The following is a 16,424-nucleotide window of genomic DNA, read 5'->3' as shown; positions in this document are numbered from 1 at the left end:
CTTTTTTTTGGTCAAATTATTTATTTTTCTCTTTATTTCAACTTTTTATATTTTGGGAAAAACCACCATAATTATAAACTTTGAGACGACTGAGCGCAACAGAGGATTATTGTTGGATTTTTTTTGTGAGGATCATTAAGATCCTTCAATCACATCCGTTTATGGTACATTGTGAGGTCAGTTTTTATCAGATATTGTTTATATTTAATTTTAAACAAAAATATTTACAATGATTTTTTATCGCATAATATACAATGAACGGATGAAATTGAAAGATCGCCAGATAGACAATCCGACTCCTAGGACAGAGCGCATCAGTGGGACTCGGTACGAGGATGTATTACATCAACCTGTTCCAATAAATGCCAAAAAGTAAGGGTACTAAAACTTAACTAACGTCAACCCACCAATCCCACACCTCCATGTAATCACTTACAGTTTAAACGGCGTACATTACAAGAGATTTTTCAATGCGATCGACATACGAGATAGTACATTACGTGTCACTACATAAATAGTAGAATGTGTGTTACAAAGTTAATAACTTAAAAAATAAAATTTGTCTTACCTTACATACGTCACAATGAAAAATTTCTACCACACCAACCCATTCTTGTTTCCTCGTCAAACATTTATCACAGGTAGTATAGTTATCGGCTAGTCAGCGCAGTAGCTCTTCCACTTCATCTCCCTCTGCACTCGGCCAGTAAGCTCCTTACAGCTCCAATGGCGTCCGTGCTCAATACGGTGTCGTCTATCACCTTATCGAAGCTCAACACCAACCGAGTTCGGGCTCAGTCCGCCTTCGCGCCGGTTTCCGTTTCGTTTACCAGTGAGTCCACTCGCTTATTTGCTCCGTGTTTGGTTGCCGGCGAATTCAAATTCCAGCAAAACAATGCTCAAGTTTCATTTCCAACCTCCAATCCAATTTTTTCAAATTTTTAATTCCTTTTCAATTTATTTGTTCTTATTAATCTATTGACAAGTGAGATTTACTGATTGAGATTTTTCGAAAATTTTGAAATTTGCAGGAAGGAGGCTTACTGTAAGGGCTGCGGAGACCGATACGAACGAAGGTTTTTTGTTATATTAAACTATCATTTCCTTTTGTTTTTGTGAAATTTGAGAGTGGGAGGGGATTATAGGGAGAGATTTTGAGTTTTGAAGTTGAGATTTGTGCTTTTTTTTTTTTTTTGGTAGCGGTTGAATCTGCAGTACCGGATAAGGCACCTGCGAAAGGCGGTTCGAGCTTCAATCAGCTTCTGGGGATTAAAGGAGCTTCAAAGGAAACTGTATGTCGTCAATGTTGGTTCTTTATATGAGTTTTAGTACCTTCCCTTTGTGTGTGTTGGTGTGTTTGCATAAATTTGGTTTTCTTCATATGATCCTTGAAGCTTTATTTTGTTGAACAGAACTCGGGGAATAACTTCGTTTTGTGTGTTGGTAAATTGGTAGTGGCTGGAATAACTTTTACATGCTTTTTGTGTGTAAGAAGCAGATGAATGCTTAGCATGTAAATCCTGAAAAGAAATTAGGAAGTAGTAGGTGTTTTTGGAATAATTGGTACCTTACACGACAGCATTTTGTTCACTGCGATTATGGTGTCTAATTAGTAAAGTGGATGGTCTGAGTTTTGGGTTTTAGTTAATATGCTTTTTTAGTGGATAATAAGTTGATAGAATCATAGTGACAAAAAACTTTTGAGACGGGAGTTGAATCTATGAGTTAAACTGTGCAGAACACATGGAAGATTAGGCTTCAGCTGACAAAACCTGTAACTTGGCCTCCACTGGTATGGGGAGTAGTTTGCGGAGCTGCTGCTTCTGGTATGCTCGTCCGATATACCTGAGCATTCATAGTTCGAACTCTCTAGTTACGTTATACTTGTTGGTTCATGATTGAAAATTCTGTATATATGGAGCTATGTAAGTCCTCTACAACTTAAAATGCACAGAAATATTCCTGGTTCCCATCTCCTCCCAGTTCTCATTTTCAAATGCTTACTTTACTTCGGAAGTTCCTGCAGTAATACTGCCATGTTATCGTTGGATGTGCTGCTTTCCATGAATACTTTCTGGCAAAAAAAGAAGTCTCAGTAATGTGCATGTGCATGAATTACAGTTATATTCTCTACTTATCCCTTGTCCATGAATTACTTTTGAGGATATTTTTTCACGTTGTAGGAAATTTTCATTGGACTTTCGAGGACGTTGCTAAATCAATAATGTGCATGTGCATGTCCGGCCCTTTTCTCACTGGTTATACCCAGGTATGATGATTTACTTGGGATGCATAGTTTGGTTTTGGTTTTGATTGGTGAGACCTTTATCGTCTCATAACTCCATGCCTTTTTTTAGACTCTGAATGATTGGTATGACCGAGAGATTGATGCAATTAACGAACCTTATCGTCCAATTCCCTCAGGGGCAATATCTGAGAATGAGGTAAGGGTACTAGCTGTATTTTGCTTTTTTGTATAAAAACTGATGGATGACGACTGTATTTTTAATCCTGTAATTTGTTTTCGTTCAGGTTATTGCTCAAATATGGGTGCTGCTTTTAGGAGGCCTTAGCTTTGCTGGTATATTAGATGTGTGGGTAAGTATTCAAATGATGGACTGGCTCTTTCTTACATTTGTAAATATTTAGATCGGATGTCAATCATGAATAATTGTCCCTTTCAGGCAGGACATAACTTCCCAATATTATTTTACCTTGCTTTGGGTGGATCCTTGCTATCATACATTTACTCCGCTCCACCTTTAAAGGTAGTTTTCCCCACTAGCAACAAATCAAACACTTTGCTTTGTTTGATGTTCCAGAAGAAACTTTGCTTAAGCCCTGACTATGCTTCATGAGTTGTTGCTTGCAGCTGAAACAAAATGGATGGATTGGAAATTTTGCCCTTGGTGCAAGTTATATCAGTTTGCCATGGTGCGATATCCCCTGCATTATATTTCTTTTGTGATTTACATAAATTAGATCTTTCATACAAGGGCCTGAGAACTCGTGATTTAGGGATCGTTTTGTACGTATGATTGATATAAACGTATTTTGCACCCAAGAAATACATTGAATTAAATGGTTATCATCCCTCCTTGTTCTTGTAATTGTGTACCTCTTAGGACTCTTGTCACAACAGGTCTTCATTACTAATAAAGAACTGTGACCAATGATTTCGTGTAGTTTGGTTGAATCCTAGAAACTGTTTTCGATATCCATGGTGCTGGGTAACGGATTTCAGTTCAATCTCTTATTGACAGGTGGGCTGGTCAGGCATTATTTGGGACCCTCACACCTGACATAATCGTCCTCACACTCTTGTACAGCATAGCTGGGGTAAGTTTCTGAAAGAAGTATCTTAACATGTGTTTACAAAATTGCTCCAATCCAACTGACCGCATTTTTTTTTTTTTTCCTGCCACATTTTCAGTTGGGAATTGCTATTGTAAACGACTTTAAAAGTGTTGAAGGAGATAGAGAACTGGGACTTCAGGTCTTTAATCTTCTCCATTACAATGTTTTTAGCACTCTTAGTTGTAGTAACGTAACATTATTTGTGGCAATGCTGTTTGCAGTCACTCCCTGTAGCTTTTGGTTCTGAAACTGCCAAATGGATTTGCGTTGGTGCCATTGACATCACTCAGTTATCAATTGTTGGTATGTTTATCTTCATTACGCAGATTGTTGAAGCTGATTAATGTGATTATCGGACTTTTGGATTGTGTTGTTTTCGAGCGACAAAGCTAATCCTGTATATTTGGAATACAAATTACTAAATTAGAGTTAGTTGTACAAATAAAGACGATTCATTGTGACATCTGTTGAACGGTTTGCAGGTTATCTGCTAGGGGCTGGTAAACCATATTATGCATTGGCTCTCCTTGCTTTGATAGGTCCTCAAGTCTTTTTCCAGGTAGATCTCTTTTCAAAAGATTGGTGATTCAGCTAAGTGGTAAACAGAATCGTATGCTGATTTTTTAATTAAAGCATAAACGCTTCTTATCCCGGTTTTGACGGAGATTTATACTTTGCTTACGAAATTTTGTGCTCGGCAGTTCAAGTACTTTCTCAAAGACCCCGTCAAGTACGATGTTAAATATCAGGTATTATTTCAAGAGCTTTCTACTGTACATCAACTTATATTATGCATTGCCTCCTAAGTGGCTCAGATTCACCAGTTAATTCCATTAGATTCTTAAGCTCACATTCCGCCATTAAATTCTGCAATATACGTAACACGTTGATATACTCTAGGATTTTCGTTCGTTCAAACCCCGACTTGATTATCCGCTATTGTACCATCAAAGAATGAGATATTCAAATTTGCTCTGCGTGTATTCCAGGCCAGTGCGCAGCCGTTTCTCGTGCTCGGTCTTTTAGTAACAGCATTGGCGACAAGTCATTGACGTTTTGAAGCATTTGGGTCGAAAAAGGAGAAGAAGAGAGAGAGCGAAAATTACATGACCACCCAATGCAGTGCTGTGGCAGTCAGGTAGAACAGCTAATGCCGAAGTATGTATTCCATCACTTGTAGCGAAGTTTTGTTGACGATTAAGAATTATCATCTGTGTTTTGATTACTGCCTTCGGAAATGGAGGTCGCTGCTGTAATTATGGTGCTGCATTCGACCGTCGATTTTGTCACGCTTCAGATTTCGTGTTGCTCGTCTCACTTGAGCCTAATAACTAGATTCTTCTGTTGTTCTATATAAATTCTACCGTTCGTTTGTTACAGTGACAAAAGGATTGTGTCCTATCAGGCCTTATTTAGTAAGGAGGATTAGATTGGAATGGAATGGGCAGGACACTGTTGAAGGTAGATCCAGTCCTCGATAGTCGATATCGAACGAGAAGACACCAACACTCAAGGTGGAAGCAATCAACTGCCCGATACCTCGAATGCTCCCACAAAAAATGGAATCTGGATTCTCGCCGGATCCTCTTTGTGAGGATTCTATGAATCATTCATCGTACATCGTGCGAGTCAGAAATCATTTTAAATATTTTTATTTAAAATTAAATACAAATAGTACCTGACAAAAATTGACGGATGTACGATAAACGGACACAAATTAAGAACCATCACCAAAAGAATCCGGAGAGGACCCTGTCCCCAAAAAATGGGCAATACGCAAAATATTGAGTCGTTCTACTCCCCTTACATCGAAATAGGCAGAAATCACCCATAACTCATTAGGGACTTGTGATTCTGAATAATGTTTAATCATATATATAAGATCTTATTTATCGGAAGGATTCAGTGTTCAGTAAACTCAATCTTTATTGAGCACTTACGCATAAGCGTGTTTGAATCTTCCTACATCTTCTACATTCAACTTGGACAACCATACGATTTTGCATCTATCTTTTCATTTAAAATTCATTGGACTTAGTCGGTCGATTAGCATCTATTTTTTCATTTATCATTGTTGACGAGGCCATCGTGCTATTTAAACTCTTCCATTTATTCTTAAACTCTAGTACTTATTCTGTTAAGAAGCCCTCCGATCACCGGGACTAATGGAAGGGTTTCTTGTACAAGTGCTTACAACAAAGCAATTTATAGTTTTCAAAAACGATGAATGATTATTCAAGTACCGGATAATTAGATGAATAAAATGCTTCAGCTGCAGATCCATTTTTTTGGTTTTTTTTTTTTTTAAGACATTTAGAAACATTTTGTTTGTTCTTTAAAAATTCCTAGAATTATAAAACATTCTCTTGCAAATTTTTTTTTCTTTAAAAATCGGTTCAAAAAATAAAAATCTCTACTAGAAGAAGAAATTTTTAACGAAAACACATGTTGGTATATTTTAATTGTGACAAAAACATATGTTGATACACCACGTTTTTTTTATTAGGTAAGTGAAGGCAAGCGGTTGGATTTTTTTTATTTAGTTTCCCCAACCCATCTAAAATTGGTAGATCAAAAAAATTAAGATATTCAATTCTTAAGATAGAAATTTTTTTTTCTTATTAACTTTAAAACACATATCCTACCATTTATATAATGACACGTGATGTATCACTTCGTGCACCAGTCACATTGAAAAAATCTTTCATCTGGGAGAAGGAAATTGTAGTTCAGCTTCCATTCCAAATATTGGTGCTAACACTCCAGATTGACTATTAATCGTTACCTCAATATCGATACTCGATATTTCACCTGATCAGTTGGAAATGCAAAAGGGTGTTTGTAACATATCATTGATTCGCTCATTGATACAATTACCAGAAAGTTAAAAAGTACAAACACTTGTGGACACACTTAAAAGTTAAAGAAGACCTCAAAACAAGCTTGGATACACAAGATGCTGGCGGTGTAATTTCCAACTCCGACCGACACTGAACACACTTGGACAAGCATTATTACTACAACCACCTACGAAGAACAAAGACATTAGACACACCACGCATCCTACAACCCTAGTTAAACCAAACTTAGAAACCCTAATAACAAAAACTACAAGTCAGAGGCCTTGGGCTTGGAAGCACTGGTTAATAATCCATGTTAGCGGCTCTTCGTCTTGTACTTGGACTCGTCAATCTCGATGCCTTCCTCGGCAGCACGCTCTCCTCCCGACTTGTCCTTGGTGCTGAGCCCGCCTTTTTTGCCCATCTCCTGGTACCCTTCATGTCCAATCTGCTCCTTCCTGGCCTCGCCTCCGCGGTGCCCCAGCTCCTGGTACCCTTCATGACCAAGCTGCTCCTTCCTGGCCTCGCCACCGCGCTGCCCCAGTTCCTGGTACCCCTCATGACCTAGCTGCTCCTTCCTTGTCTCACCTCCGCGCTGGCCCAGTTCCTGGTACCCCTCATGACCTAGCTGCTCCTTCCTTGTCTCACCTCCGCGCTGGCGTCCTTCAACGCCAGGCACACACATCATTAGCCAGATCCAAAAAGCTGCACACAGTAAATGGAAATTTAGAATGCATGCATGATTTTAAGGTTTACCTTCAGCAAGGCGCGCCTGAGCATCGAGGCTCTTGCCGCCGGTTCCACCTGGGACGACGGTCTCTCCCTGCTTTGCCTTTTGGTCCAGCTCGTGCCTTTTCTGTGGGTGTCGCCTTTCCTGTTCGGATGCCATTTCTCTTATTGTTTCTCACGTCACGGAACTCTATTGAATTTTGTCTGAAAATGTTACTGAGTTAAATTGGAGGGAAATAGTTGTTTTTATAGGGGTAGGGATGGAAGGTGAGTAAGGAGGCAAAAGGGAGGAGGAGGTGCCGCGTAAGGGTACACGCGGCTGACGGGGAGGTTTGGAGCTTTGGGGTAATGCCACGTAGGTGTTTTTGTCAGTGAAGAAGTAGCATGGAGTTTGGAGAACGACACGAGTCCGTAGCTTCATGGTCATCACTGCTACGACTCTATATCCTTGTTTTCTACTTTTCACCCTATAGGTCTGCACCGAAGCAAATGTGCTGCTACAGTGCACCCGCACGCTTGCCTAGAGAGAGAGAAAGAGAGATTGTTCATGGTTTAAATTTCGAACTGATCGAATGGGTTTATGCTGTGAACGCGGCTGATGGGGAGCTCTGGAGGTTTTGGGGTGATGCCACACAGCTGATTAGCTCTGTCGATACGGTGTTTAACTCTGCAGTAAGAATGACACGAGTCCACTGCTCTTTGGTGACTCACTCAACTCGGTCCACAGTGAATCAGCCACCGTTGCCAAATGATATGATGGATCTTGCAAATCATATACCATATTCTAATCTAATCTTGTCTAATCTAAGATTAATCTAAAAATTGGGTACAAGGAAGCACAAATCAGCGCTAAAAGTCACAAAAGCACAAAAACAGTATTATTCAACTGAAAAGCTAAATATGAGATGGCATGACATGAATTGAAAGCTATCACTTATTGCTAAAAAGGACAACAACTTCAGAAAAAAAAAAAAAAAAAAAAACAATAATAAATGAGTTGTATAAATTTTATTTATTCTTTTCTAAAAAAATTATTATATAATATTATCTAATAAAATAATAATTTAATTTGACCAATTGAGTGATGAGCACAACTTTAAATGATGTCAAACTACTATATAAGCTTTCAAATTTAAATTTGGCTTTTTAATCAAAATGGTCTATGAAATTTACATAACTTCTCACTTTGGTCCTTGAGATTTGAAATCAATAGAATTGGTATTAGACTTTGTCCACCATTAATCATTTTGGTCATTTCTTGAAAAATCTTCCATTAAATAAGAATAGAATGACCAAAATACCTTTAATTTTTGTCAAATCATTTGATCCATTATTTATTAAATTGAGGGTATATTTATTATTTTGATCTTTATTTAATATAATTTTGCACGAAATTATCAAAATGATTGATGGTGAACAATCTCAGAGATCACTTCTATTGATTTCAAATCTCAGAGACTAAAGTGATGTGTTATGCAAATCTTATGGACCATTTTGGCTAAAAAAAACCCTTTAAATTTTATGGTTAAAATTCAGCATTTTATTTAATAAACTAAAACTGTAATTTCATTTTAAAAAATTGCTCCGTAATTTTTTTGAGAGAAATTATCCTGTAATTTATTTCGTAACGTGTAAATTAATAACATAACAATAATATGACCTTGACGTTAAAATAAATTTCTTAGTGCAAGAAGTTGAGACTTATTTGGTTAGATGCCAATTTTTTTTCCCTAATAAATGGAAACTAGAAAAACAATGGTGAAATCATTAAACCAAGCGCAATTTTATGATTGGGCCTCATATGGACTACTAGTCAATTGTAGTGGACTCCACCATCGAGGTGTGTAGTGAGAATTTCTGGCCCAAATCTTCTCACGCCCGTCTTATTGACCCGCGCACCAAAACCGGCGGCCCATCAGATCCAAAAACACACGAGACAACCTGAATTTCGTCCCCAGACGTCTCTCCGGTTCTGGTAAAATATTCTTCCCCATTTGCCCTCCGTTTATGCAGGAAAAAAAAGGAAAGGGATTGTCTACCCTCATATTTTCATACTCTTCACATACTTTTGATATGCGATCATGATTGAGTCATGTCAAAATTTTATATTAATTTTTATAAAAATAATAAAATAAAAAGTAATAGGAATATAAAATGTTAATGTTACTTAACCGTAACCAGGATATGAGAAGAGTATGGAAATGGGAGGTAGACAATTCACCTCAAAAAAAGTACTTAATCACTAATTAATTATTCTTAATTGTCCACCCTTAATTGTACTTAAACCACTAATTAATTACTTCTAATTATTCTCCCAATGCATGCTGATTCAGTTTGAACAAAGAGGAAGACGTGACCATTCATTACTCATAAGTAAGAAGAAGAGGAGGAGGAGGATAACTCGGTCTTTTCCCTTCCCTTCTTCTTCTTCTGATCAAAACCCAGATTTCAATTTCCAAATCCAGTTCGAAGTTTGGAATCGAAATCCCAAAAAACATGGAAGAAAACCAAAATGAAAACCCCAATCCTACGAGCCCCCCGCCACCGCCGCCGCCGCCCAAGAAGCCGCCAATTCCGCCGTACGTGAAGGCCCTGTCGGGTTCGCTCGGCGGCATCATGGAGGCCGCGTGCCTACAGCCCATCGATGTCATCAAGACCCGGCTCCAGCTCGACCGGACCGGCACCTACAAGGGAATTATCCACTGCGGCGCCACCGTTGCCCGCACCGAGGGAGTCCGGGCTCTCTGGAAGGGCCTGACCCCCTTCGCCACCCACCTGACCTTGAAGTACGCGCTTCGGATGGGCTCCAACGCCGTGCTGCAGGGCGCGTTTAAGGACGCGGAGACCGGGAAGGTCAGCAACCACGGCCGGTTCATTTCTGGGTTCGGAGCTGGAGTTCTCGAAGCCCTCGTCATTGTCACGCCGTTTGAGGTCTGTGCATTTGTCTTCTTAGTTTTCAATTGAAAAGATGACAACTTTATTCGAATTTCTTAATGCGGTTAGATTTGTATCTTGGGTTGGTAGGCGGCATGTTACAAGCGATATTCTACTTTAAACTAATCTTTTAAAGTGAACGGAGATTCGGATTTATGCACCACTAATCTTTTAAAGTGGACGGAGATTCGGACTTGGGTGCATATGTAGTACATTTGCTAGAGCCAATGTAGCTATGCCAGAATGCCTAAATTTGATTTCTTCGTGTATTTTTATCTATGATTGGCAATTGTGTGGCTTAATTTAGATAAGAGAATTCAGGGAAGATACTGATTTAATTTGTTTATTTTGCGACCGACCGCCTTTTATGTTTTGAATTGCTCATTGCACTTGCTTAATTTCTTCTTTTCGCTGTTAGTTTTCATCCAAGAGTGATGCTCTCCTGCGAATCAAAACACAAAAATGCTAAGGTTGAGATTTAATCTCAACAGCTCACTCGTGAAAAATAATGTGCGTAAGAGAATTAGCATTTTGTCCGAACATGTATGAACTCTTAAGCATCGATGTGGGATTGTTTAAGATTGTGCTGTTAGTTGCATTAGTTATACTCAGTTTACGGCTGAAATGGTTAGCTGGTTATATGGCATTGTCGGCTTCAGTCAGTTAGTTATGCTCTTGAGGGAGCTCCTGTGTGAATTTTTGTGTGCAAGCTAACATAGGTCATTCAACAAAACAAGGAAATTCTGCGTGTTCATTGTCGGCTTTGGTCTTGAATTATGCAGGTGGTGAAAATTAGACTACAGCAACAGAAAGGATTGAGTCCCGGGCTTCTGAAGTATAAGGGTCCTATTCACTGTGGTCGTACGATCATTCGGGAGGAAGGTATCCGTGGGCTTTGGTCAGGAGCTGCTCCAACTGTTATGCGCAATGGGACGAACCAGGCTGCCATGTTTACAGCCAAAAATGCGTTTGATGTTCTCTTGTGGAAGAAACATGAAGGAGATGGGAGAGTCCTGCTGCCGTGGCAGTCTATGATATCTGGTTTCCTTGCAGGCACAGCCGGCCCCATTTGCACAGGTCCCTTTGATGTTGTGAAAACGAGGCTGATGGCTCAGAGCCGAGGTGTTGATGGCAAGATGAAATACAAGGGCATGATTCATGCGATCAGGACAATATACGCAGAGGAAGGGCTTCTAGCTTTGTGGAAAGGACTCCTGCCTCGGCTCATGAGGATACCACCCGGGCAAGCCATTATGTGGACTGTGGCTGACCAAGTGATAGGATTGTATGAGAAACGATATCTTCGTAATGCACCCTTGTAGGTATCATCATTTCATTGGTTTGCTTGTTCTGGTTTTCAATTTTGTTGCAAGAATACATCCCGCAATCATCCTAATTTTGCAGTTAGTGTTTCCTCTTTGAGTTTCTTCGGCTTCCCCAAATGTACACCGGTTCTTTCAGACCTGATCAGTATTTTTGACGATCAGTAGGAGAATAGGCAACTTCTCATCTTTATAGAAATAAACTCCATTATGTAGCAATTATGATTGCAAGGAGGTCTCAATGGAAATCACAATTTTTGTGTCTGTTCAATTTATATCAGGAACTGATTGTTAGAGAACTAAATAAAGATGATGTTTTCTTTGTTTTAATCTTAAAGTAACTGTACTTAAGAGTTGATGTGTTGGTGTTACTGTGGGAGATATTCTAGAGTCCAGGCAGCTGGACCACGCGGCCATCTGACCGCGTTTTTGGTCCCCTGACCCTCTTGTGTCTGTTATCCTATATGGGCTTTCGCACTCAAGAATTGCTGGATGCCATGGAGAGAGTCGTGACTTTTCTGACTTACCAAAGTCACAAAAGAAGAACATGCTATGTCACGACTCACAAACTACTTGTGTATTTCGTAACACAAACATGCCATGTATGCACATTCACGAAAATGAAATTTCCATCACAGCATGGTTAAACGATAGAAGTGTCACAGCATGGTTAAACGATAGAAGTGTGAAATAATTGGTAAATTGGAGTCATTTTAGTGGATCACATTCCAATATCAGACCAATTTTCGGAAACACAATAGCTTATAATTTTCATAATACATATTAATACTATTCATCTCTAATTTTCGCTACATCGTCATAGTTTATTGTTTTGATTTGACCTCATAATGAGATGTTGGAGAAAACTGATTTTATTGCGAGAGAACGACTATATTGTTCCGGTTAGAACAATAAAACTTCATATGTAGATGTTATCGCAATTGAGAAGCTAAGTTCTTTGGAGCATTAGTAGTGTCACTGCTTGTGTTGCTCGTCTTACTTCCTAACTATGGTGATTTCGAGATGCGGATATCCATAAGTAGAGTCCTAAGGAGCAGGACCAGGAACATTAGTATTAGAGACATCATTGGAATTCAAATGCTTAAGCATAATTATAACTTCGTGGAATTGAATAATAGGCCTCGAGGCATTTATTCATACACAACTTTGTACCTTCAACTTGCATAATTACTTTTAGAAATTTGTTTATTCTCTATTAATTTGGATAGTTAGAAAACGAAGATATGTAAATAATTAGTAGTAAATTACAAAAAACTACTTCAACTATGGGTCGAACGACATTTTCATACTTCATCTTTTAAAAATGACAATGTCATACCTCATCTTGCAAATTTGTGCCAATGTCAGATCACGTTGGTTTTTCTGTTAATTTCTCTGTTAAGTGCTGACGTGGCTAGAGACAAGGTCCACTCACTAATTCAATTGGATTAAAAAATAATTAAATATATTTTTAATAATTAAATATTAAAAATTAAAAATTAAAATATTTTTTTATATAAAATTGTGGGACCTCTCTCACCTCTCTCTCTCCTCTCTCTTGCGTCTCTCTCTTACTCTCTCGACCCTCTCTGCACACACTTACATCCCCAAAATCTAGAAACCTTCCCACCCGCCACTCCCCCCCCCCCCCCAACCTTCCCCCACCCTACCACCCTCTCTCTCCTCTCTCTCTCGCCTCTTTCTCTTCTCAGGCGCCGAGGATGATACTGGAGCCTAAATTGGGCCTCGACCTGAGCAAAAAAGTGTAAAAAAAAAAAAAAAAAAAAAAAAAAACCAAAATTCGTCTTCCCCACCCCTTTCTCCCCACCCGAGCCCACTCCCAAATCGAACACACCCCGTCTCCCCACCCGTCAATTCTCCGTGCCGGGCCCCACCAAATCAGGCCCTGCATTCTCGTCGCCTCGCCGATCTTGTCTTAGGCCGGACAAACCCACTGCAAAAAAAAAAAACAAAATCTGGATTTTTTTGGTCCAAATTTTTTTAAAATATAAAGGTGAATATAAAGGTGAAGAATGGACGAAGGAAGAAGGTGAAGAATGGATGAAGGTGAAGATGAAGGTGAGAGAGATAAGAGAGAGATTGGATGTGAGAGAGATGGAACGCATGGGAGAAAGGGAAGAAAGGGAGAGATGGGTACGGATCAGGAAGAAAAAGGAGAGAAGGGGAGAGAATTATGGGGGGGTGTCCCACATGATTTAAAATAAAAATATTAAAATAATTTATTTGATACTTAATTAAAATATTAATATTTTTATTCACTTGGCTAGGAAGTGGATCCCGTCTCAAGCCACGTCAGCATTTAACAGAAAAACTGATAGAGGTCTAATATTGTTACAGATTCGTAAGATGAGGTATGACATTGTCACTTTTAAAAGATAAGGTATGAAAGTGTCGTCAGACAAATAGTTGAAGTAGTTTTTTGTCATTTATTCTAAAAATTATGTAAATTCTCCAAAGTTGTGATGTGAATGACAGAAAGCCCCATAAAATGCAATGGCATAATGCACATAATTATAAATTGAAAGACGCATACTAGACGGCTTAGGTCAATTATTAGGACTGGATTTTGCTACTTAACACAAATTTCATCAATGACAAAATATGGGGTTAATTTACAACTGAATAAGCTAAAATTATATCTTTAAGACATTTAAAGTGATGGATCTAAATAAGCTGAAATTCACAGGAGCTACTTATACTTTCATATTAGATATTAATTTTAGCTATTTTGCTGTAATTTTCTATTGACTATCTTTTATAATAAGTGCATCTCCACCGTTGCACTGGAATAGCCCTGTCAATAGGTAATAAAATATTATTATTATTTTTTTAAATAATACAAAATAATTTTATTTATAATTTCGGATAGGATTTTTAATCGGTCTCTTTGTACTACTTTCTATTAAAAAAATATTTTAATTATTTTAGTTTTTTCTTTTCACATGATGCAAAACCCTTGTTATTTTCACATGGTGCCGATGCACCATTCCAAAACCTTTTTTTTTTATCATTATTATTTTTCTTCTTTTCACATGGTGCGGCCAACGCACCATTCTCTGTGTGCGTTTTTTCTTTCTATCTTTTTCAAGCTCAGCACTCTCTCACTTGATTTTCAACCCACACCCAGATTTTCAAGCCGTGTCCCCCCCCCCTCCCAATGCACTCAAACCCTCCTCACCTCTCTTCCTCCATCTTCACCATCCCACCCACCTCAACCTCCATCAACGGTCCCAATCTTCCCCGCTCCCTAATCAAATTCTCTCTCTCTCTCTCTCTCTCTCTCTCAAAAACAAATCTCAAATCGTGCGATCTGGGCGCGGCAGTGGAAGGAGGAGGATCGCGAGTGCGTGGGGGCGAAGGCGGTGTGGGGTGCGGCGGTAGCTGCGGTGGAGGAAGGACTGGATCTCTGCCATTTGTATGTGGGTGTTCATCAACCTCAGCGACGAACTCCAGCAAGAGTCGTTGAGTTTGAAGCCCGGGTTTTACAATTTATATATATATATATATATATATTTTTATTAATATTTTATATTTTTATTAATTTTATATTGTGGCTGACGTCAGCCCACGTCACGTTACCTTCGGGCTGGCAACTCGTGCTAGGCCTTTCCCTCAGGCCCGCTTGGGCTCCAACGCCAGCACACACTGGGCTTTGTTGCTCGGGCTCTCTGCCACTGTTCGCGGGCCTGTCCCTCGGGGGAGAGCACATGTTAGAAATGCTCTTATTACACACGAAGGTGGAGTGGGAGCGACCCAGTGAAAGATGTCAAAGTGCAACTAATGCATCCGGAATAACCGATTGATCTCTATCAATAAACCTGCTAAAGGCCCGATTTTGATTATAATTTTCCTTGTGATGATTCGAGACGAGGTGGAAAGAAAGGAATTTTTTTTCCACCGTAGAATGAACAAAAAAAGAGTTATTGTTTAGGCTCATGACTTGTATTGTAGTCGTAGACTTGTAATCCGCCAGGAATGCCATCCAAGCACGAATGCCTTCGTTTACAAAAAATATTTTTTAATGTAGAAAGTCTCAAATTCAGAATCTTCCACCACAATTTTCCAGTAAACTAGATGCATTGCAAGTCACTCTTCTACTTCCATCTGACTTAAACGGTCAAACATAAGAGATCTACAATAATAACATCCATAAAATGGTAGTTTCTGCCTTCCAGTCGGTAAATTATGTAAAATCTTGAAGTATGGTGGCCCATTTGTTTTGCTTGTATATGGTGTTGAAGAGTGACCCATTTTTTGGCTTGTAACATTCAAAATGTTTCACTAGTTGATATATGACAGTTTGGCTCAATTGGAACTGTTTTGAAAATGATTAAAAATGTTTTTTGTTAACATATTTTTAGAATCAATTCTTTGTAAAAATGCAAGTAAATATTAAAAAAACATTTAAAGTGCTTTTAAAACTCAAAACATTTTCTCTAAAAGTTATTTCAGTTATTTTAAAAGTAATTTCAAACGAGTATTCTTTTAGATGCCTTTATTGTCATCAAACTTTTAGTTAAGTTCACAAATATAAAACTTTTCATCCTAATTATTTCAGTTCTATTCTTTAAACAAGAAATTAAAAGTCTATCGTCCTTCATTAGCCTTATTACACCAGCCATAACCCTTCTGCCAAAAACAAAACAAAAAACCCATCCACCTGCCGCCGCGCTCCGCAACCATCATCTGATTCATGCAGACACGACCGGCTAAGCCTGTTTCTGCGTTTTTATTCTGCAGATTGAAAACAAGAGGCTCTGCGTCTTTCTTTTTCAACCATGCCCAGACCGGCTAAGCCTCCCAGCGCCAGCCTAGGTCTCCTAGGCGCCGCCTAATTACTACCCCGATTTGCCTCACGACTTGGATTTAATCCCGATGGATGACTACCGCGTAACGCCTAAATATTGCCTGAGTCAATTCTTAGAACAATGGATAATGTACAATCTTACAATGACGATTGATACTTTGTCATTTGCAAGTTTGTCTCGACATAACATTCTATTATTAATTTTGGACACTACGATGACGATCTAATTTTTTATATAGGTTGCTATTATGACTAGAACATGCTTATATAAGCGCCTATATACAACACTCCATCTCCCCATTCTCCCATTGGAGGAAAAATATGAAAATGGTCACGTTTAACTTTTAGGTAACACAAAAAGAAAAAGATAACAATTTATAAATACAAGGTAGAATTTATCCTAATGGTTAAATT

At 38.7% G+C, this 16,424-nt stretch overlaps 3 protein-coding genes across 3 annotated transcripts; 2 read left to right on the top strand and 1 right to left on the bottom strand.

Annotated features, from left to right (window-relative positions):
* The first annotated feature begins 573 nt into the window (after nt 1-573).
* On the top strand, nt 574-4,745 carry LOC137745644 (chlorophyll synthase, chloroplastic). The gene is made up of 15 exons (XM_068485633.2): nt 574-832; nt 1,032-1,076; nt 1,201-1,292; nt 1,739-1,826; nt 2,184-2,269; nt 2,358-2,444; nt 2,533-2,598; nt 2,685-2,768; nt 2,873-2,934; nt 3,264-3,339; nt 3,434-3,496; nt 3,579-3,660; nt 3,840-3,916; nt 4,059-4,106; nt 4,347-4,745. Exons 1-15 carry the CDS (start codon nt 727-729, stop codon nt 4,407-4,409), a joined length of 1,125 nt encoding a protein of 374 aa, XP_068341734.2. The 5' UTR covers nt 574-726; the 3' UTR covers nt 4,410-4,745.
* Nucleotides 4,746-6,176: 1,431 nt separating this feature from the next.
* Nucleotides 6,177-7,144, bottom strand: EM1 (Stress induced protein). Its single transcript, XM_068484402.2, has 2 exons — nt 6,954-7,144; nt 6,177-6,860 (listed from the first exon to the last, which is right to left on the bottom strand). The coding sequence occupies exons 1-2, from the start codon at nt 7,084-7,086 to the stop codon at nt 6,514-6,516; spliced, it is 480 nt and encodes a 159-aa protein (XP_068340503.2). The 5' UTR covers nt 7,087-7,144; the 3' UTR covers nt 6,177-6,513.
* A 2,044-nt stretch (nt 7,145-9,188) lies between these two features.
* On the top strand, nt 9,189-11,512 carry LOC137745970 (mitochondrial succinate-fumarate transporter 1-like). Its single transcript, XM_068486004.2, has 2 exons — nt 9,189-9,857; nt 10,643-11,512. Exons 1-2 carry the CDS (start codon nt 9,423-9,425, stop codon nt 11,180-11,182), a joined length of 975 nt encoding a protein of 324 aa, XP_068342105.2. The 5' UTR covers nt 9,189-9,422; the 3' UTR covers nt 11,183-11,512.
* The last annotated feature ends 4,912 nt before the right edge of the window (nt 11,513-16,424 follow it).

The sequence above is a fragment of the Pyrus communis genome, chromosome 12 (genome assembly GCF_041283825.1).
Source record: "Pyrus communis isolate YQ-2024b chromosome 12, ASM4128382v1, whole genome shotgun sequence".
Lineage (NCBI taxonomy): Eukaryota > Viridiplantae > Streptophyta > Magnoliopsida > Rosales > Rosaceae > Pyrus > Pyrus communis.
The sequence above is the reverse complement of the archived record's forward strand: the minus strand, read 5'-3'. Positions and strand labels throughout refer to the sequence as shown.